The sequence below is a fragment of the Drosophila navojoa genome, chromosome 5 (genome assembly GCF_054131105.1).
Source record: "Drosophila navojoa isolate 15081-1374.11 chromosome 5, UAZ_NAV_1.0, whole genome shotgun sequence".
NCBI classification, from domain to species: Eukaryota; Metazoa; Arthropoda; class Insecta; order Diptera; family Drosophilidae; genus Drosophila; species Drosophila navojoa.
The window spans coordinates 17,027,182-17,051,361 of NC_142893.1; the positions used below are offsets into that span (position 1 = coordinate 17,027,182).

At 36.3% G+C, this 24,180-nt stretch overlaps 3 protein-coding genes across 3 annotated transcripts in view; 1 reads left to right on the forward strand and 2 right to left on the reverse strand.

Moving 5' to 3' along the window:
* The window catches only part of igl (IQ calmodulin-binding domain containing protein igloo), a 56,469-nt gene extending 44,940 nt beyond the window's left edge, over positions 1-11,529 (reverse strand). Inside the window, exon 1 of the mRNA XM_089261053.1 lies at positions 10,664-11,529. Coding sequence (XP_089117179.1) covers positions 10,664-10,970 — 307 coding nt within the window. The 5' untranslated portion in view covers positions 10,971-11,529. The remainder of the gene's footprint in view (positions 1-10,663) is intronic.
* An 8,877-nt stretch (positions 11,530-20,406) lies between these two features.
* Positions 20,407-22,631, reverse strand: LOC115564616 (U6 small nuclear RNA (adenine-(43)-N(6))-methyltransferase). Its single transcript, XM_030389156.2, has 4 exons — positions 22,410-22,631; positions 22,144-22,354; positions 21,673-22,090; positions 20,407-21,606 (listed from the first exon to the last, which is right to left on the reverse strand). Exons 1-4 carry the CDS (start codon positions 22,524-22,526, stop codon positions 21,432-21,434), a joined length of 921 nt encoding a protein of 306 aa, XP_030245016.1. The 5' UTR covers positions 22,527-22,631; the 3' UTR covers positions 20,407-21,431.
* Positions 22,632-22,680: 49 nt separating this feature from the next.
* On the forward strand, positions 22,681-23,215 carry Polr2K (DNA-directed RNA polymerases I, II, and III subunit Rpb12). Its single transcript, XM_030389157.2, has 3 exons — positions 22,681-22,846; positions 22,977-23,069; positions 23,150-23,215. Exons 1-3 carry the CDS (start codon positions 22,789-22,791, stop codon positions 23,170-23,172), a joined length of 174 nt encoding a protein of 57 aa, XP_030245017.1. The 5' UTR covers positions 22,681-22,788; the 3' UTR covers positions 23,173-23,215.
* The last annotated feature ends 965 nt before the right edge of the window (positions 23,216-24,180 follow it).

Sequence of the window (24,180 nt, forward strand, 5' to 3'; positions counted from 1 at the left end):
GGGAAAATAGGTTTCTCTTTCGACTGGACGCACCTCAAGTAAACGCGAATATACTATTTATAGTCAAACTTAAATAATATGTATTATACATATAAATTTCAAAGCTTCTTAAATTTGCATATCATTAGCCTTAGCTTAAACAGAAAAGTAAAATCTAACTGAATTGCCACAACTAAACTTTCTAATCGTCACTTCCTGTTCCTTTTACTACATTACGAAGAAGAAGCATCTCTTAATTTTCATCTTTTGAATCATGATTATTTAAAATTCGACGCTAATGGCTGCGTTTGTTACGTTTATTTGCTAAACAGACTGGGATTCTTTAGAAATTACAAACGTCGAGTCAATACGGAAATGTGAAAGAAACCGAGAGGCAAGCAATGATGACAGAAATGTAAACAAGACAGGAAATGGCAAACGGAATGGCAATGGATCCGTGGAGCCGTCGTGCCGTGGAGCCATGGAGCAACGGGAAATCTTGAGAACATAACCGAGCAATGACAATTTATCATTTCCGTTCGTTAACGCGTCGCAAATTGTGCGCTCGCCTTCCAAGTGCAAAATGGAACAGCAATGGACTGTTAGGCAGGGCGTTGGGGGGAGGGCATGGCTGGTCGGCCACACCCCAACTACTTGCTGCGCCCACGTCTGACAGTTATATGTACATAAAGATATGCATAATTTGTGCGTGGCGCCAGTATTTTTTTTTTTATTATTATTTTTTTTCCACTTGGCTTGGAGCGCGACTGTCACAGAGAAAAATATCAAATAACATTCTGGCACGCATTTCTGGTATTTGTCCGGCGCTTTAATGCGACTCCAGTGTCCAATTTGGCCAGCGTTTAGCATTTTCATTTCATTTCTTTCGTTTATGCATTTCTTTCGTGTAAATATGCAGCATTAAGCCACATAACGATATGGCCGCTAAACCCTATCCTCGTGCTTTGGCTCATCGCTTGGCTTTTATAATTTTCGGTTTCTCCTATTCTTTTTTTTTTTTTTTTGGGCAAGGCCGTTCTACGCCTATTTTTAGCCAGACGGACGCACCTTTTATGGCAAATTAAAATAAATGCCGGCCCACGGGCTCGCCACGGCGTATACATAATATTGTTATGGCTGTTCGGCATCGGCGGCGAGCAAACGAGCTGTGAATAGTCCCCATGTGGAGACGCCAAATTTGTATTTCAATGTGTTCCACTGCCTCCGGCTCCATTTTTTTTGTGGTTTTGCCTAGCGGTTCTAAAAATTTATGGCCAACAATTTGTGGCGAAAGAGAACATTTGTAAAAGTTAGATGAAAATAATGGCTCACTAAGTGAACACGGCCAACGATACGGGTGCCGAAATGGCCACAGATATTTGGGTATGCAATACATTAAACGAAACTATGTGGAGTCAATGCAGACCCGTGCCATATTGTATATATATTATATGCCGACACAAACTCTTTCATTATGCATTAAGTATACGTGTTGTTGTCCTGTTTCAGTTGGCAAGTGCGTTCACACCTTAAAAAGTTGCTTTAATTAACCAGGCCATGGAAATCAACGTAGCGAACTGCGAGCACATAAAACACGTCAACACGATGGCCAAAAGCCAACGTGGGCCACACCTCAAGAGAGAGAGAGAGAGAGAGAGATAGACAAAGGGCGCTGAGCAAACAAACTATCAAATGGAAATCATTAGCCGCCAATAAATCAAGCCAGCTGACGGCAGCAGGCAAAACGTCTTATTTACTCTCAATTAGGCGTACATTAGCCAAATTTCTGGCCAGTCATATTCGGCTGGCAAGCGTAACATAATTAGCAACTGCGGCCAAGGGCCATCGACACTCGGCCAAGCCCGTGAGCCAGGTTGTGCTAATGGCTTGATACTTTGAGTGTATTGAGTGCCCGCCTGGTAATTGAAACCGCTTTGAAGCAGCTCAAAAGCTTTGAACCCAGCTCGCAGCTTAGCCATTTTAATTAAAATTATGCAAATATCTATGATAAGCCCAAAATATGAAGCATACGCCTGGGTATTGAGCTGAACGCTGAACACAAACAAATTGTGTTGCGTGCAGAATGCTAATGCTCTCTCTTAATTCCATTTAAAAATGCGCTGCAGCAGCAGAGTCCATGAATTTTTGTATGTAATTCGATATGAATTTTTAATTGAATTGCTGGTTGAACGAGGCAAATTGTTTGGAGAGAAAGGCACAACTAGAACTTTCATATCAATTTACATTTATTTACATGTATTTGCATTATTTATATGAAAGTTCTTGTTGGGTGTGTGTATAACAAAGAAAAGAAAATGTTGGAGCGCTTCTATATGAGAAACTAACAATGTATAGAGTCAACTTTTGTTTTCCTATACAAAAGTCTCAACTTTTTCCTTTTTATTTGTTATATATACAATTAACCTAAATTTCCATTTGAATAATGCTATATAAATAAGCCTAATTATTATTATTATAAAATATGTGAATATATAACAATCAAATATATATACATATATATATATTCTTAATTAATTATAAATCTTATTTATGTATATTTACATAATTAATTTATTTTTATGATATATAATAAATATAAATACTTATTATAAAAAACTTAGTCAACTTATAAATCATATACAAAATTTATAATTTTAAAAACAATAATAAATCACAACTAATTTGGTTGGAAATCTCTCAATTTTTGTTTTTAATATTTATTCTATAATATTATTTATTAAATTTGATATATTTATTATATTATATATATTATTATTATTATTATTATTATATATTTTATATTATATATTATATATTATATATTTATAGGATATAGGATGAGAGATATATATTATTAATATATATATGTATAAAAACTAAAAAAAATGTATATTTATATATACAAAAAGTTTATTTATATATACTTAATTTTTTTATATATTTTTTTATTTTATTATTATTTTTATTTATATTACTTCATTAGGTACACAATTGTTTTTAATAATAATTTATATAGAAATTCTAATTTTTTGGTGCTAAGTCTTCACATAAACGAGATTTTCATAGCTTACAAACGTTCAAGCATTTAAATTGTGGTGTATACTTAATTCGGTGACATGAATTCATCACAGATATAATCTAACGGCGCTTACGAATGGCTTAATTGCTCGTAACAACAACGACAACAGGAACATGAAGAACAACATTTAGAGCGCTGGCAGCAATGGAGGCATACCTCTCGGGCGTTTATTTGTATTACACATTAGCACAAAAGCGGCTCACAGATACTTTGGCAGGAGCTTAGCACTAGGCAAAGTGTTTTATTGTACACGCTTTCCACTTTCCATTTTCCGGATTCCGCTTTCCTTGCGCAGCCTTCCGCTGTGGGATGCCATTGTATTTGTTTAGGATTTTTTTTTAGGCCCAGATTTCAGTGTGTGTTGCGTAGATTTACGCATGAGTTGACAACTTTATTGCTAATTTATGTGCAGAGTTGTGTGAGGCTGCCATGCCGCGCCACGCCCCTGGCCAACTAACGTTCATATAATTTGGAAGCATACGTAATGCCGTTTTGGCTAGGTGCGGCCGGTCATAAAGATAAGCATGGCACATCAAGCCATGTACTACTCGGACTACTCTCGACTACATCGCCATCAGCATTTATTAATTAGTTGATAATGCGTCAAAGGCTGGCAGGCACATTCTCGGCATTCTCAGCACTCGCGGGTTGAATAAACCTCGTGGCCAGGCCTGGGCCAAGTTGGCAGTTTTCTCATGCTGCTGGCAGCGCATTTCCTCTTTTAATTTCATATTCTTTTATTTTTTGATTTGCAGCCAAGAGCCGAACGCAAACAGACTCCGAATGTGTTGAGCCTGGCTACGTGTTTATAATATGAAATTCTTCTTGGCATAGCTCCGCCAAAGCAAAACCAGAAGCAGCCGCAGCAGCAGCGGCAGCAGCAGCCGTAGAAAGGCAAAAAGCGAGGACGACTTAAAAGGCATTTGTATGGCTGGTTTGCTTTATAGTAGTTGTATTTTATGTCTCTTGCAGCTGCCTTTATTTATGTCGCTGGCGGCATTTCAAAAAACCAGCAGAAGAACAAAAATGGAGTATAAACATATAAAGCAAACAAACTATTTCGACCAAAGACAACAATTTAATACCTAACGAAAGACTATAAACATTTTTGGGGTAGGCAAATTTGATGAAAATGCTAGATAAACATATTACATGTCCTTTTATTTAGAGAGGTCTCAAAAAAGGTCGCTTTGCATATAAAAGTCTCTGACTTCCTCTATAAAATTTTTATTTTGCTACAAGATTTCATATTTTATGACTTTACGACTATAATTTTTTTAAGCTCAGCTTTATTTATCCTATAGCCAAGTGTGCAAAGAATTAATAAACCTACTCAAGCAACATATTCAATTTTTGGAGCTTTGATAGGAACATATTTGACTAAAGAAAACCAGCTGCAGATAGTTTTATATAAAAAATATCAGAATATATTCAATTAGATTTAGTTAATAATGTTTTATTTCCGAAAATGATTTTAATTATTTAATTTATTGTTGTTTATTTATTTATTATCTTAAATTTATTTTAGTTAAATGATTTAATTTAGATATAATTTATATAAATAAATTTATTTATTTTATTATTATTTTTCTTTGATTTCTGCATTTTATAAAAATAGATTTTATTTACTATTTATTTATAAATAGACTTCGATTAGAAATACAAAAAAATGTATATATTTTATAAAAATGTTATTTTTATATACTTTAAAAAAAAATTGTTTTTAATAATATGTAAAAAAATATTACTTTTTTATATATTATAAAAAATATAATTTGTTTATATTTTATAAAAAAATATATTTTTTCTATTTTATTTATTTATTTTAAATAGACAATTTTTCAGATTGGAATCAAATATAAAATTGCTTCCAGTTAAGGTTTTTAATAATGATAATACAATAATTTTAATCTATGTATATATCAAGTATTCAAATACTCGGTTGATTGATTATCTACTCAATTTAATTAGTTTAGGAGTAGTTCAAGCAACGTAGTCGAACTTAATCAAAAAAAAAACAAAATACTTTCGATACATTTTTTTTTTTTTAATTTTGTTATAATAAAATTCTAAAATTCACACATATTTTTACAAAATAAATATTTATTTTTGTTCATTTCAAAACGGAATTTATTTTAAATTATGCAGGTCAAATTTGCGTATAATAAATATTATTTTACACAACAATTTTTTATTTTTTTTTTTTTTCATTTTACTGCCACTATTTGTTCAGCAATATTTGTTTAAGGCAGCAAAACATTTTTTTAAGCGCTGCAGTTGTGGATAAAATAACTGAAGAGATTACATACATATATAAATTTATGTATATATATGTATGTATGCAACCATTCAGCCATCACCATCATCATTATCGTCATCGAGCTAACCGCAAGCCCAGACAGCATATGAACTCCTACTATCAATACAGCCAGAAATTGATATGCTTGTCGTTGCCATGGCATTGCAGCTAACAAAGTTCATGGCGAATGGAAACAATTAAACCGCCTTTGAAGCGTTTTTTAATTAAGTTCATTGTGAATAGCGATGTGTTTGGCGGCCATCATTAGGAAAGGGAAATTCGCCGTTGAATGGGAAGGCAGCATGAAAAAAGGCATTTATCAAGCTCTAATTAGAGCAGCCAACCAAAATTTCGCGCATTTGTATAATTTACAGGAGAAATTTCTTGAAAAGGCAGCTGTGCCCCTTCAAGGGCAACGCGTAATGAAAATCTGCCAACGCATGCATGAAAATGTTTTTAGCAATTTAAATGCGGCCCCAGCGACAGACGACAGACGGCAGGGGACATTAACAACAACGAAATTACTAAACAATAATCATAATTTGTGGTATTAAACGACAGCAGAGCAGGAGTGCGAGAGTCCTCTTTATCGCCGACCTCGTCCTCGTCCTCGTCCTCGATCTCGCTTTACGGCCAGCGCTGATAAAGTGTCGCTGTGCAATTTATCTGAGCTGTGAGGGAGCTGGTGGCCAGGTGCCCAGTGCCTGGTGGCTCGCGGCTCGTGGTTCGCGGTTCGCGGTGCTCGCTTGTCGGCGCCTGGGGACCCAATCCAAATACCAAGTCGGACGGTGCGGAGCGACTGCACCTGTCACGTGGGAAAACACGTTCCGGTAATTTATGAGTCATACATTTGAGTTCTGCACTTTTATTTGGCCTGCGGTTAGGTGGCGCTGCTCACGCGCGAATTTTATTCACATTTTTTGTTGTTGTTTGTGTTTTCCTTTTGTAGGCAAACAAACCGCAAAAGTTTTTCACTGCTGAATTTCTAAAAATAACACCGCTTTTGCAGTTATGAGTAACATATATGTACGTACCTACGAGCAGGGAGAACGGGCAGCGAGAGATTGACGAGCAAATTCACAACTAAAAGTTTTGGGCAATGATTTATTCTGCCAAATGTTTTCCTTTGTTACAAATTGTGAACATTATTCGCGGAATACATGGAGCAAGAGTATCAACAATAATGAGGTAAACAAAACACATAACTTGTTGTATATTTGTTTAATGTTGTTTCTTAGCAAAATATTTGCATTATAATTCAGCTAAGGCAGCTGCATGACAAAAGCTGAATGCTATGAGACTCGTTGCCAAAGACTGAATACCTTTAAGCTTGTGGAAATATTGAGATCATATTATATCATATATATCATTGCTTACGAAATATACAGCATATAATCATTTCATTCTCATGTAAATACTCGTCCAGCGAATGTATGGGGAAAGTAAACTTCATGACAAAAGCTGAATGATATGACACTCCATGTACAGGTACATGGTACATCAATGCCAAAGACTGATTACCTTTAATGGTCTGGAGATATTGATCATCCATATTGCTTACAATAGTACGAAATAGACAGAATAATCATTTGATTCTCAGAACAGTAAATGCTCCAAGCTTATGTCTTCTAACAAATGTCTGGCGAAAGTTAACTGCTAGTAACCTACATGACAAAAGCTGAATGCTATGGCACTCTAAGTATGATACATCTAGGAAACTTGTGGAAATATTGATCATATTTGCTCGCTAGATAAAAGACATAGCCACATGAATGACTCTGAAATTGTATGCTAACTCTTCTAGAAATGTACCATAAACAAAACTTGAAGCTTGAGTTAAGCCAGCTGCAGGACAAAGGCTGAATGCTATGACACTCATTGGTAGGTACATCAATGCCAAAGAATACCTTTAAGCTGTGGAACTATTGAGCTCATGTTGATTATCATTGCTTATTTGATTATCAGAGCTGTAAACGGTCTTAGTTGAGGTCTTCTAGCGAGTGTAAGGCGAAATCTAACTGCTAAAGAAAACAAACTAAACAAAACTTAAAACTTGAGTTAAGGCAGCTGCATGACAAAAGCTGAATGCTATGAGACTCGTTGGTAGGTACAGCAATGCCAAAGACTGAATACCTTTAAGCTTGTAGAAATATTGAGATCATATTGATATCATATATATCATTGCTCACGAAATTGACAGCATAATCATTTAATTCTCAGAAATGTAGATAGTCTTAGTTTAGGTCTTCTAGGGAATGTATGGGGAAAGTAAACTTCATGACAAAAGCTGAATGATATGACACTCCATGTACAGGTACATGGTACATCAATGCCAAAGACTGATTACCTTTAATCCTCTGCAGATATTGATCATCCATATTGCTTACAATAGTACGAAATAGACAGAATAATCATTTGATTCTCAGAATAGTAAATGCTCCAAGCTTATGTCTTCTAACAAATGTCTGGCGAAAGTTAACTGCTAGTAACCTACATGACAAAAGCTGAATGCTATGGCACTCTAAGTATGATACATCTAGGAAACTTGTGGAAATATTGATCATATTTGCTCGCTAGATAAAAGACATAGCCACATGAATGACTCTGAAATTGTATGCTAACTCTTCTAGAAATGTACCATAAACAAAACTTGAAGCTTGAGTTAAGGCAGCTGCATGACAAAAGCTGAATGTTATGACACTCGTTGGTAGGTACATCAATGCCAAAGACAGAATACCTTTAAGCTTGTGGCAATATTTGCGATCATATTGATTATCATTGCTCATGAAATTGATTCTACGAGCTGCAAATGTTCTAAGTTTAGTATGCTAACTCTTCTAGGAATGTTACATAAAAAAACTTGGAGCTTGAGTTAAGCCTGCTGCATGACAAAAGCTGAATGCTATGACACTCATTGGCAGGTACATCAATTCCAAAGACAGAATACCTTCAAACTGTGGAACTATTGAGATCATGTTGATTATCATTGCTCATTTGATTCTCAGAGCTGTAAGCGCTCTTAGTTTAGGCCTTCTAGCGAGTGTATGGCGAAATCTAACTGCTAAAGAAAACAAACTAAGCAGAACTTAAAACTTAAGTTAAGGCGGCTGCCTGACAAAAGCTGAATGCTATGACACTCGTTGGTAGGTACATCAATGCCAATGCCTGAATACCATTAAGTTTGCGGAAATATTGATCATCATAGCTCACGGAATAAATAGCATAATCATCTGATTCATAGAACTCTAAATGCTGTAAGTCTAGGTCTTCTAGCGAATGCATGACAGCAAGCACACACAGCTACATGATTTCAACGATAATTAATTATAGTCTCAGAGTTCAAGCCAGTGACAATGATTGCTGTGCACACAATTTGCGGAGCTGTCCACCCATGAGCATCTACACTCAGCAGACGATTGTAAGTTTCTCCTTCATTGCTCGCACGACGAGTTTCGGCATATCAAGATCAAGCCGATGTGCTGTAAGAGCTCACACTCATGTAAGGAATAGAGACAAAATGGAACGAATGACCGCAATCTCTTTACAGACATAAATCTCTTACGAAGATTATCTATCTAGCCAGCTGGCGTTCTTAAATTATACTATGAGACGCAGTTGGACTCAACATTATATCAATTATTAATAGCTTAAATACACATGAATTAGAATTTTAAAAATAATAATAATAACAAAATAAAATATTAAAATATAAGCAGATCTAAATATATATAAATATTAAAAATAAATAAATGAATATATTTTTTAACACATATACTTAAATTATACCTGACACTAGAGAAAAGAAAAGAACACATTATTCCACAATAATTATTCGAAGCCTTAACAATGGCATCACTTAGCGAAGAGCACCTCACAGCCGAATAAAATAAATATTTAAAATAGGCCTTAAAAGAGGCGTACATATGTAAATAGCTGACCCTTCAAATGACATAAATGACTCATAATACCTAATTTACATATATTAGACTCGAATTTTAAGCAAACAACCAAAAGGCAGTTGAAATTATAAAATGTCGAGCTGCTGTTGCCTATGAAACTCTAAGGAAGTCTGACTCATAAAAGATCCAATGGAATTGAGAACAGAACAAAAGTGAAACGCTCGACTTCTGTTTTAATTTCAAAGTGATCCACATTATTTAGCTCATGAATTGTTCTAGCTGACTTCAGTGAAGATCATAAGTGTGAAGTTCCATAGCATGCTCGCTCTTATGAGCTTTAAATGCACTCAATATGTAATACCTAGACAGAGAGCCTATCCTCAGCAATGATCCATAGCTGTTAGCTGATTGGTAAGAAACTTTCTTATATATATAATGGTATATGGAAGAATTTTAATGCTTAAGGCATTTATAATTTATATTAATTTTAAACTCTATTTACAACCAGCTCAATGAAAGCCTGCTTCATTTACTAACTTAATTAAGTACTCGAAAAAAATGCCATGAATCACGAACTAAGCCAAGATGTATCACGTACTCACAATCTCAGTGCCAAGAGCCTAGCTACTTCTTAAACTTAGCAGCGCAGCAGCTCGTATAGGTAGGCAATAAATTGATGCCTCTAGTTAATAATATATTTATGTTATGCTCTTAGCGCGGACATAAAGATATATTTATGTGGCGCTTATTAGATAACATAAACTGTGAAACATGCCCTGTTGTAATGCCCATTAGGGCAAATGTTGGGCTCGGAGTCAGCGCAAGATTGGCAACCGTGCGGCTACTTGACCAAGCTAAGTGCTGCACAAATTTGCCGGAGGACACAGCAATTTGCACACACACACACTGGCACACAGTCATGAATGTACAAAAGTCATCAAAGGACATAAGGTATAAAAATGTGCTCGAATGTGTAGCAGAGTGTAATGCTGTAGTGCAGTGTAGTGCGCATTAGGCAGTCATGTATGCCCTCTCCGCATGTGTATTTGTGTATATGTATGTATGTATTTAAGGCAATTTATATTTGCGACACCATTAAGCGCGTTATTGGATTAGAATGGGATACAGAGAGGGAGGGAGAGAGAGAGCGAGAGAGAGATGAAATTGAGGGGCACTGCGATAGGGATTTGCCACACATACACACACACGCAGTCATACACAGTTGATAAATACAAAATACAATAAATAATAATGAAGGTAACACGCACACACACACACACATAATACGAAAAGAAGCTCACACACGCACACACGGAAGAGCTATGTAATATGAATGTATTTCTTTTATTTTTTTTGGTGGGGGGATATTTGTCGTATTGTATTTGATATGTAGTATTTGGCCCTTACCTTCCTCCTCGACGTCATCGTTGAATTCTGTGATTTCCGCCTTATCGCATGAACGGTCGACGCCATTTGTTGACGCGCTGGCTCCTTTGCTGATGGCAGCGACGGCTGCCGCCTTGGCATCGCCATTGGAGATAATTGAATTTGATTTTGCGTGATTTGTATGATTGTTGGAGGATTTCACCGCGCAGGAGTCGCCACCGTCGTCCAGCTCCATTTGCGGTGCACTCGGCTCCGGTTCGCCATTGCTGACAGCATCGATGGCGCCGCCGTCCTTTGTCTTCAGCTCCTGACTGGTGTTGCAGCCCATTGTGTGTTGGCTAAGACTCTGTTGCTTGGTCTCTGTACTTTGAGTTGGCCCAGGTAACCAGACCAGAACCAGGCAATCGCTGTTGTTTAATCAATTGCAGTGGCAACAACAAAGTCAACACGCACACACATGCACACCCACACACACACACGACAACAAATCCCTTACGCAGACACACGCGGGCTTCAACTTGTTTTTGAACTTTTGTTGGAGTTTAATTTTTTTTTTTTGCACTTTGACTTTTGTTTGGCTGAAACCTTTTTGTATTAAACTCTGTTCAAAAAATATGTTTTTATTGTTTAAAACTTTTCCTTATTGTTGCATTTGTTGTAATCGTATTCAAAAGAGCTACAAAAAGGTTCACAACCACGAAATTATCAGCCAGTTTGTTGTTTCTCTTATATTATCTTTTTTTTATAAATAATTTTTTGGTGCTGAGCGTTGGAAAATGCTAATCGCAACTTGAAAAACTCTGTAGCTGACGTTAAATTTCATTGACTGACGCTGGCACAAGCTCAGGCACAACTGACAAACGCAAGCGACGCGTCCACACTAAGAATGAATAGCGGCTGTTATCCTGCAGGAGCCAGGCTCAACAGTCGACAACAGGAGCAATGGCAGCGACAGCGACAGCGCCAGCAGCGGCAGAAGCAGCGACAGAGGCAGAGGCAGTGAAGTCAACGTCAACGTCACCATCAGCCGGCAGTCAACAACTAGCCAAAAAGGAGCCCCAGAAATCGAGCAAAGAGCACAAAAACCCAGTGAGGCAGTGAGAGAGCACACGTCTACTCATTTTATTGGCTGCACAGTGGCACCAAAAGCGACGATGAAGAACTTTAACAATATTTTAAACAAATTTCGTTTTAATTAGGTTTTATGCAATGCTTCAACATAATTCCTATTACTGAACCTTAATTTTCAAATTTTTGAATGCAAATTGTGTTATAATAATATATTCTGAATTAGTGACAAAAGCATTTCTATATTTATTTTTTTTATAATAAATTTATATTTATATATTACTTAGGAATATAGTATACTAATATTATTTTATTATTTTTTTATTATTATTATATTCTAAATTATAATATATAATAATACATTTATATATTTATTTATTTATAATAATTATATATTATATATTTATATAATAGAAATATCGTATTTTTATATTATTTTATTATTCATAATTATTATTATATTATATTTTAGTACCATGAAAAAAAAAAAGCGAAAATATATACATATTTTTTATTGTATAATATTTTATTTATATTAATCTTTTTTTATTAATTAAAATGAAAAACATATATGTATATTATTATTCTCTAATCATTTTAATTTAATAAAATACTATAAATTATAACTTATATCATATGTAATAGATTATCTAAAAAGAGATAATGTTCATATATATTATTATTAATTTTAATACAAATAATATAATTTCAATTTATAAGCCGTTAAATTATTTTGCAATTCATTTTCGTTCAACTTTGTCACATATTGTCTCACTGTGTCTGTGCTTCAAGAGCTGAGCAGCGTGAGCCTCAAACAGAGAGAGAGAGAGAGAGAGAGCGCAAGAGTGAGAGCGGACAAAGCAAGGGAGAGCCATGACAATACAACAGCTGATGTCTGCTTGGCTGCAGAGTTTTTTCGCAAATAAACAAAGCGGACTGGCAAAGCCGACAGTCAGCGCACCCACAAAAACACACACACAAGTATACTTATATGTATATGTGTATATATGTAGCACCACAAAGCCACATCACAGCAGCAGCAGCAGTAGCAGCAGAGCCAGAGGAGCAGCGTCGACAGCAGCAGCCATTGCTGTGAAGTTGCTAAGGCAATGGCATCATCATCTATTGGGACGTTTGCACGCACAAACTTTACCAAGGCACACACACACAGACACACACACAGCATTTGCCATACCTTTTGACAGCCATAAATAGCTGCACAATGCTCAAACCAAAAACCAAATAAAAAATTTCGCCATAAAAATATCAATGAAGCATTTTTCTGGTATCTTTGCCATTCTGTTTGTCCTTAGCATAACTCATATACCTAAGCAGCTAACTAGCTATATTTTTTGTTGTTATTATTTTTTCTGTGTTTTGTTTCTGCTTTTTGTTTTGCTTTCGTTGCTTATTCCTGCTATATGCCACGCTTTTTGCCACAGTGTTGATGTGCCGCTATGTTTTTTGTGCAACTTTTTGTGTGTGCTGCTCTACTGTACCCTGTAATAATTTTTAGGAATGGGTGTAACAAACATGTGTGGGTCAATATGAAACTAGTTAATATGTTGAGATTCGGTTAGACTAATAAATGAAAATCTTCATGTTGATATTGATATATTAAAATACTAAAATATTGATATATTCACATATTGATATATTAAAATATACAAAATATGGATTTATTGCAGTATAGAATTATTAAAATATTGAGATATTGAAATGTACAAATATTTAGTCATTCAAATATTCAAATAGAGAATAGATATACCTACCCAATTAATGTATGGATGTATTAAAAAAGATAATGATATCTCAGCTGTTAGGCTATAATATAAATTATTAATTTGCAAGGAGTTAACTCCTATCTATTTATTTTCGTTTTTACATAAACACAAGTGAAATTAAAAGTTTTCTTCCGCCTACAGGGTATCTACTAATCGAACACTCTTTCAACAGAGAAAGCCCTTTTCTCTTTCTTTCTTTTTTCAGTTTTTTGTTTTGCTACTTTTCCCATTTGGGAGTTTGTTCTGCGTGTGTGTGTGTGTGTGTGTGATTCACTCCGAAATGAATTGGTCTGCTCTTATTCCGGCACGCCCATTCACCCACCCACTCGGCCACCTGCCCATCGAGAGGCACGGCACACAGGGTGTCATTATCATAAAGTCAAATGTGAGCAGAAAAAGAAAATCCAACTGCATATGTAAATAGTAAATTTGCCACTTCAACTGACATTTGACTTTCGCAACATGATGTCCGCCCTCTTGTAGCCGCTCCTCTTTGGGGCGTCAGCTGGCAAAAGTCTAATCAAAGAGGAAAGTGCCCTAACTAGAGCAATACACATACACACACATATGCAAATGAGTTTCACATTTTATTTCTTATGCTCCACATAAAAAGTCAAATAACTGAAAGAGGACACCCTGTATGCCTGTAGCCGGTAAATATTTAACAATTATGCAAAAATACTTCAGAGCTAACAAAAAATGCATGGCACGCAAAAAATAACTGTCATTAAATGCATTCGGGGAGAGTCTATTCAAAATATTTAATATTGCCATCGGGCCTGAACATTATAAATCAAGTAAAGTCCATGGGGAATACATATATACGCTCCTAATCTGAACAATGGCTTAATGTTAGGTATTTATCTTTTATTATTTTGTATATATATTTTTTTATAATTTATTTAGCTTTACGCTTTTACTTCAAGCCTCACTTAGTTTTACATTTAAAGGAAACAAAAAAAAAAAAAAAGTTCAAAGAATATTCTCCGATTGTCAGGTGGACTTTGGTAAATCTCATTTCGTGCGTTTCAATCAGTTTCGCCACTGTATGCAGATGCAGGTCACGAGGCAGGGTATTGCCACGCCCACACCAGTGTCAGCTCGTAATTTGTCACATGGCACGATTCTGTAAAGCCTGCATGAGTTTATAATTGGATTTTGCAGTTATTCATCAGAACTGCACGCATATTATATGTGCATAAATGGCTTGGGCTTTACTGTTTAAAGCTGACTCACCAGAAGCCCCATCAACCAAAATCAACAAATGATCAAATTCCATTAAAGCTCTTAGAATTCTGATTTATATATGTTTTTGTATAGCTATTTTATTTGAATAAGAGTTGATATGATATAAGTTTTGTTTATATCATTATAAAAAATCAACTTTAGTTCATAATATATTTCTTTATTTTATTGAAACTTGTTCTACTACCTTTAGAGGCAGCTTATTCTAGAAATGTATTTTCAACTTTAAGAGCCATTCCTATGTAATTTAATTCAATGCAATGCCAAAGAAACTCCCTCAGTTCACAACTCAATCAACATGTATATGCAGCTCTTTCGTCTTCGTCTCAGCTACTCTAATCTCTCTTTGCACAACAGACTCATCTCATTAGATTCAACTATAATTGAGATGCACACTAATACGCCGGTTAGGTTCATTCAGTTAACAAACTTTGCTGCGCCCTAAACTATGCAACACAAAAGAGTTAAGACTTCATTTGAGTCTGGGGCTCTTATCTTGTCGTCTTGTTGTCGTGCTTGCATTTTGCCAGTCAGGCAGCAGGCGGCAAGAGACAAGTGAGCGGGTGTCAAGTGAACAATGCTTAGCTAAGAGATACCCTGTAAATTGCATTGTTGTTGTTGTCTTGTGTGATTTCCAATCAGAGAAGAATAAAAGCCAAGAACAACTGACTGCACTTGAAAAGACTCTGCTCCTGCTCCTGCTCCTGCTCCTGCTCCTCCTTCTCCTGCTGCTGCTACAATTGTAAGTAATGCGTGAATTTCCACATTTCACAGCTTCCGCAGTAGCCCGAACAACAACAGATTGCATTGCCGCTGTCAAGACAGTTTTAAGACCTCGGCATTGGCGACAAAAACTTTCAGTCAGAGCTGTGAATGCGTTGGGCGTGTGAAAATGCATTGCAAGTTTTTGCCTGGAATTTCGGATGCTCCGGCTCCACTCGACGACTACGGCACAATTTTCGGGCATGCCGGCATTGTTGTGGGCCGGAGCACTGGCATGACAAATAGCGACACATAAACCCTTCGCCGAGGTTGATAAAGTGACAGACAACGAGTTGTCCCAAGTGCCAGAGCTCACAGTCATAATTGGTGAGGGACGGAGGGCAGTAGATGTTGGGGGAAAGGAGGCCTGAAAGGCTTTTAGTTTGCGCATCATTTGGCTGGCGAAATGCAAAGTCATTATTTTGGCAAAAGAGATAAAAATACTTGATGCTTTGTTTTTAAGGGTTCCAGCAGCCGATCTGAGAACATTTCGATTTTCCCGGCTGCCTAACGGAAGGGCACGAGCACAAAATATGCCCAGCCGAGTTACGTATACGCCGTGTTGCTTGGCCTATGACACAGACACAACTACAGCAGAGGGCGGCAGACCAGCTCTGCCTCTGTTGTATCTTTTGTGAGTGTGTCTGTCTCTCTCCTTCCCTAGCTCTCGCTCTCTGGGGACCGTTGCCAAGTGGAAAGTTTTCGCGTCCTTTTTAGTCTGAAGTTCAACGGTGCGCAACAACTTTCTGGGGGCTGCACAAATTGACAGCAGACCAACAACAAATTCTATGTGGAAATTTATGCTTTTAAAGTGCCTTGGCTTTAAATAGCGCCCGAGTCGCAGCAGCTCAGCCAGGTTAGGCCCACTGCAAACATGGCCCACGGCCCAAAGCCACTTGCTGTTTGCCCAGCCAAATCAAATTTTGACTTTCAAACTTTTGTCAGCTTGGCAAACACTGAAGGCGCCGCTTATGATGGCCCAAGATTAGTTTTAGCTTTCAAAAAAAGTTAGCTGCTGCTCTCCGGCTAACTTAACTAACTTTAGTTGACAACAAAACCAAATTGCCAGTGCCAAATGCTGCACCTTGCCCATGTACAATTCACGCCCTGATGATTTGTGCGGCTTTCGGTTTGGCTACAGCGAAAGTCGCTCAGTTTAATTGAATACGCGCTGGCATGATAAATGATCTATCAGCGACTTGTTTACGAAAATATTCATCACACGCCTACAGCTACGAGGAAATATTTAATGCGTTTAAATAAATGATTAAAGCTAAAAATTAATTGAAGTGATTAAGAGTCTAAATGCTAGCCGTAGACGTCCTGGAGTTGGGAAAATTAAATTCTTTTTTATTGTATTTTTGATTCTTTTTTATTGATATTTGATTCTGATCTATTTTCTTATTAATATTTTTTTTTTTATTTAATTATTTTATTTATTATTTTTTATTTAATATTTTTTTATTATTAAAAATTTACTCTGAGAAATTTTATTGAAGCAGTTCCAATTCGGACATAGGATTTCTCTGTATTGCTGCAATTGATGTATTGTTGCTATTAACGTTTTTACAAAACCCAATATTGAAAATATTTTAAAATAAATACCTACAAATCCGAAAAAAGTTATTGTTATTCCCGAATGAAAATGTAAACAATTTAGTTTTGCTCTAAAAAGTTTGACATATTAAGGTCTATGGAATAATGTTATTTATTTTTTATTTTATTTTTATTTTTTTTTTTTTGTCTATTATTAAATAAATAAATATATTAATTTTTTTTAATACTTTTTTACTTTTTCTTTTTATATTTTATTTTAAAACCTATTTTAAAAGTTTTATTTATTTAATTTTTTTTTTTTAATATTTTTTTATTTTATTTAAAATAATTTTTTTTTTTTCTATTATTAAAAATATATATATTTTTTAAATACCTTTTTATATTTTATTTTTATATTATATTTTTAAAAACTATCTAAAAACTATCATAAATTATAGAAACCATTAATAAACTCACCGCCGAATCAATTATTTGAGAGTGAATTTAGCAATTTTAATTTCAAAATATAAATACTAAATATTAATTTGTTTATCATCAAATCTATTTTATACATCGCATTTAACCTCTTTAACGATATGTTTGTTATTTGTTTATGATATATATGGTATATATATCATGTTTATATCGCACCTGTAAGGCTTTTATTATTGCATTGAGCTAGGTTCGTTTGCTTTTACAACGCTGATGAGCGCTCCCACATGTGTGCTTTTTGTAATTTTCTAGCTATTACCTTAATTTGGAACACACACACATTCACACACACACACGCACACACCTAAAAACCCACACGTGTCCCGTAAGTGCCTCGCCACCGTAATTGTTAATTAAAAACCCGGCGAGGGCACGACTTGTTTGCACAACACCCACGAAAATGTTTGTCGGCCATGAAACCGCTGACCATGGCCGGCGAAAGGTGTTGAATAATGTCATAAAGAATTACATTCGTAAGCGCATCAAATTCAATGGAGTTGGAGTTTGCGTTTTATCGGCATCGTAAACTGGTTTAGAAAATAAGTTTATGGCCAAACATAACACGAATATTATGTTATGGACTAATACATTTTTAATGCGAATTTGTTTTGTTTTTTTCGTCGTTCTTTTTTTCTGGGACATGGCTAAGTAATTGAGTGGCCAGGCCAACAAGTCGCCTGATTGGATTGCAGTTGAATAGTCAGGGCAGAGTCTATAGAAATAATAGACGACAAATGATATATGGCATGAACGTGTTATTTTTGGAGCTGCGGAAACCTCTATGTTGTAGACTGGTTAATACAGTTGACAAGGCTCTCACATATAGGTATATATTATATATGTATATTTAGTTAGCAAAACTCTCGGCACAAATCTTTGTCAACCTTGACAATTGCGTGCCAACACACATCAATCACTTGGCCTGAATGGGCCAGGACATCAATCACAGCTGCTCTGCTCTGCTCTCTGCTGTCTTGGCCAGCATCTTGGGTTAAAGCAATATGGCCAATAGAAACAACGCATTCAAAATGGCGTCCGTGTCAGCCAAAATTGAAAAGTCCCATTTAAATGCAAAGCATCGACTCGTGTTTCCTCTTTTTTTTTTTGGGTGATGAAAGCAACAAAAATCGAATTCGGTTTAGGGTTTTGGGTTTGCTCTTGTACCTGCGTGACTGCACGTAACCAGGCACAAGAGTGGAGTGCTGGGAGCCAAGAGAAGGGCTGCCTGGCTGCCTGGCTGCCTGTTAGAGTTGCAATTGTCTGGCTGGCAGCCCGTGCGCCTAAATGTATGCTATTGTCATGACACATGGCAATCCGAGCACATTCACTTAGTGCAATGAGCAAAACCAACCAAAAACCAGGCGTATGACAGCCAAATGACACAAAGCACTCACACACACACACAAACACATGCAAATAATGCAAATTGTCCATGTTGCCGTATCTGTGGCGTGTGTCTCGTTCATGTAAAGCCTTTTCAATAACCAAGTGAGTGAATAAACGAGGTGTGCTTCTGCAGTATCATTACATTTTATTTGCTACAATTATTTACTCATCAATTTAAATGTGTGTGCCTCACAAAGTAATTCCTATTATCGACTTACATCACAGCGTAGTTCACCTCTCGGTATCTGCAAATAGCAATTATCTTCTACTCACACTCTGAGAAAAACGTAGAGAGAGATTGCATCGATTCTTTAACAACTTCGTTCGCGATCGGCTAGAAATTATTTCTTTTCCTTTTATTTTCTTACGATCTGCTCGCTTCCCGTTCGTTTGCGTCGTTTGTGTGTGCATTGCTATTTATGCGAAGGCTCAACACATCAAAAGCGTAAGTAAACTGAGTGTGTGTATGTGCATGTGTATGTGAAGACCATTTGCATTGGCGCTCGTTCATTTGCTCACTCCCTCTGTCTCATTGGGCGAACGTCAATCATGTCTCTCCCAAAACGATGCTCGTTGAAAGAGAGCCGCCACACGAATAGATCACGAAGCTTAACAGAAAACAAAAACGTAAAGAACCGAGGTCTCTTGCTTAGAGCGAGAGCGAGTGAGCATGATTTTTAGCAGAGACATGAATATTAACATAACATACAAAATAGCAAATACATGAATACAGGTCTGTTGAACAGACCTCGCATTCAGCTGCCAGAGCACAGCCCGCCGCAACGAGTAATTGAACTGGCTAACTGTCTACATACATATGTGTGTGTGTGTTTGTGTGTCTGCCTGAGTTTGTGTATGTGTGTGTATTTGTATGCAACTCTTAAATGTGATTTTAAAGTCAACATTGAGTCTCCCTGACATACGAACTGCCAGCTTTGGTTTGCCGCTTGTCTGCCAGTTGCCTTTTGGTTTTCGTGTCGATATCCACTTCCGTACTCCAGCTCCAACTCCTGCGCTGTCATCTATCGCCTGTGATAATGGTCATGTTGTGCACAATGCGATATGATAGCATTGCCATTTGCAATTATAACCTTAACCATCTACGGCTACGATCTGCCCATATTGCCGCTTAATATTGTTGCCCTGACTTGGCATGCAGCCAGGAGGAGTCGGGCGCCAACCACTGCCTGGACAGGCAATTGGGTGGCAGACGTGTCTATCTATGACACACAGCATGTGGGGCCATGGGCTTTATGTATTAGTATTGAGATTTCTTTGTCCCATTCCCATTGACAATGTGAAGAGCTCTTTAAGTTTTTTAGTTAAACTTAAAGTTCAAGAGACAATCAAATAAAATTGAAATAAAGCCAAATTAAATAAGTAAAACAGTTCTAAAAGGGCGGGTTTCAATTGATTTAGGATATAAATAATTAACAAAAACAAATTTTTATTTAAATTTGAATTAAGCCATAAACTTCTAAGTCAATTAAAAAATTAAACAAACTTATTTATTTACGCACAAAAATGAATTTTCTTTGCTATATAAAATAATTTGCATTTTATGTTCTAAGAGCAGTCTAGACAAAGTTTTTACTCCAATTAAGTTTTTACTTTGTCGCCATTATGCGAATTATCATTATCCACTGAAAGTCTTGGCAAGAAAAAACAGCTCAAGCTAATTTTATTTGCCGTATAAATGGAAAATTCCAGCTAACACACAAAAAGCAATAACATGAATTTTTCGAAAGGCGACCTTTGCTGTTTTATAAGAAACGATGCCAAGCTGAACCCAAGGACTACCGAGTCGACTCGACTCGCCTTTTAATTACATTGTTTTTAACACCTTAACGTGTTGAAATGCTATAAAAGAAAATGGCAAAGCGTCTAGCTGCTGGTAAAAAGAAAAGTCGAGTCGAACTAATAGCATTTACCAGTAAAAGAACTCAGTCGTGGAATACTCTATTAGGTCTGAGAGAAGCTTACATATTAATTTTAGAATTTTCATTTAATATTTCTACCTAAAATTAATGATGGAAAATTTACAAAATTTGTAAAGAAAAATGAATTAATTGTGTAAAAATGCAATTACTTTTGCATTACAAACTAACATTTGTACTATTAAATGATTAATTTGTAAAAAAAATTAACAAGTTATGTAAAAAATTCTGTTTGATTGCATTTCATTTTCTAGCTGGGATATACCAGAGTTTAGATTACCAATCGCCAATTGCTCTTCGTGTGTGTGTTTGCGTTGGGCAACTTTTCCGCTGGTCAATATGATATAAACGAAACGATAATTTCCGCTAGTTTTGTTGCACGATTGCCTTTGGCAGCGGCAGCAAATGGCGCGTTGACATGCAAATATCCATTTAGTGGGAAAGCTTTGACTTTTCCGAACATGTCGACATGCCACGAGCTCAACAGCTTATTAATATTCTAGCTTAAAATATACTTTTACTTAATGCGAGCTATGTACACATATTTACATATATATGGAGATAGATGGAGCTGGTAAATTATTTGGCCGTGTCTATTTGCAGGGATGTTTGCTGAAAGCTCCACGCAACGGCCCAGCGTGTGGTGTGTCCCTGATGGAACTCCGTGGTGCAGACATTGCTGATTTGGCGCTCACGCAAATAGTCCAAAATCTTCGGCACGTTGGCTTTGACGCCCAGCATGCTGGTGAAAATGCTGAAAGAATGAAATATGTTACTTATATAAGCCATAGAATTTAGATTCTGTTGCAGCTGCTCTTACAGCACACGCTCCTTGAACGCCTCGCTCTCGTCGACAATGCGCTGCACGAAGGACACCTCGCCGCCGGCACAGGTCAGCTCCTCGTCGGTGCCGGTGCGCACGTTGCTCGGCGCTGGACGACGCTCTGGATTGCGCGTGTTCGCATCAAATGGATTCTTGGCATTTGAGTCAAAGAAGGGCGGATTGCAGAGGCAGAAGTGAAACTGTTCCTTGGCCAGTTCACTGGACGACTCAAAGAAGCTCTTGAAGATGCTCTGCTTGTCGGGCTGCTCAAAGACCTCCACAAGATGCTGCAGCTCATTGCGCTTGACATTCTCGCGTGCATATTCAATATTTTCTCGCTTCGACTCCAGAGCCACCATTTTCCATTGATTCTTCTTGGCGGCCAGCAAAGAGTAAATGCACGAGGAGCCGCAGCCTAGAAAGTTTACTTATAGCAACGGTTCTCTTGGCTTAAGAGGATCTACTTACCAATATCAATGCCTTTTACCGCAGCCAACTTGAGGGGCGCCAGCAAATCCTCCAGCCACAAAATGTAATTCAAACGCAGCGCCAAAGTTGGCACCAAACTGCCCGGTGCGAAATCCACGTGCAGGCCGAAATACTCAAGCAGCAGCATTTTGGTTAATTCACGCAAAGTGCGCTCATTACGGAAATTGATCGACACCTTGCCATTGAGCTCCTGCAGAGCAATAAATCTTTGTTTACCCTATTTATATCTTCGATTCGCAACTCACCAGTTGACAAACCTGGCGAAAGTCCTTGTACTTAATAGCCAGCTTGGTGTAGTCAGGCGCTGTGCGTAGCACATTGCGTGGATGCATTACAAACTTTTTATTATTTCTTCTACTCATTTTTTTAACAAAAGAAGAAACTTATTAAAAATCATCAACAAGTAAACGTTTCAGCCAAATTCAATGCAGCTGGTGTGACCGTTTTGTAGCGCGTAAATAACAATGCCAAAAAAAATACCAAAACAAAACTACTGCTGGCAAACTGCTGCTTTCTGACTGTTAATTAACATAGCTATGTTATAGAACATTTAGCGCATTGTGAAGACAATATTTCGCATAAGCAAAACGTTTACAAGTTATTATTTAGTTAATTTAACAAAAAATGTCAGAAACAAGCTCCAAGGAAAATGTGAAAACCGCAATGACTTACATTTGCGGCGGTAAGTCTGCATATAAACCAAAACAAAATTAAAACAAGCAACAGCATGTTGTCGCACAGACGCGCACATGTTACCCCATGATTATTAATGTTTTCTGTTCATAAATGATTATTTTTTATATTATTTACAGAATGTCATCATGAAAACGAGATGCGTCCACGTGATCCCATACGTTGCCGCGAGTGTGGCTACCGCATCATGTACAAGAAGCGCACCAAGCGTCGTAAGTATTGCGGCTCCGTGCTCTCCGAGCAGTGCTGCTCAAACTGTATGCAGCATTTAACAGTTTGATTTTCCTTACAGTTGTCGTCTTTGATGCACGATAAAGTTGTCTGGATGTGAATATGGAAAACTAACATAGAATCTAGCTTGTAATTGAAGAACATATAATATTAATAAGTATAAAGATAAAATATAAATTTTGTATTTAAGCCCTGGTCAATTTTTGATTAAACGGTATATACAAAAATACAAAAGTGTATTAGCTTTAAATGTTGACATGATTTTTTCGTGGACATCTAAAAGTTGCTCTAATGGCTTTTACTGATAAATAGACGTACAAATATATATATTAAGCAGAAGAGAAAGGCGAGGATCGATATTGGTAGAAGAGAACAGAAAATATTTTCTATTTACTGTTGATCCATAAGAGATAAATACTCTCTATTGATATGGATATCTATAAAAGAGAAGGACTCTACAGTGGTAAATTTGTTTTCTTATTAAATCTATAAAAGCACCCTTCATTGAATATTGGGTAAAATTATAAGATCTATCATCAGAGAAACACAAAGCTAGCTTGACTTGTTCTTGGTTTAGAATCTACTCTGTTTATAATTCAAGGGATCTAGTGCACATCATGTCTCATCTGCCCTATTACCTGAAAATCTGAGCTCTATTTGAAGGCAAGTATTTATAAAGTGACAAGAAATAAAAATTTAAACATCAATAATTTTCCATTATCAAAATATGTATATTTACATATGTAGTACCGCAATTTTCATCCCTTTCCCTTTTGCGAATTAAACAATATGATTTTCCAAATTTTTGTTTAAACTAATTTTACTTTTATTTGAATGTTTTTGGAAATATAATTTTTAAACTAAAAACACTTATATTTGTTTATATTACTCATTTATTATATTTTTTTTTGTTTTTTTTTTTCATTTGCAACATGTGCTTAAATAAAATGTAAAGTAAATTTGTTCTTTTGTTTTTTTATTTTTTGCTTTACTCATAAATGTCTTTTTTTGTCTCAAAAATTTTGTCTAAATGGCATTTGTCATCCAAAAATTTACTTTACTTAAGATTTTTCTCATTTTTGTTTTTGTTTT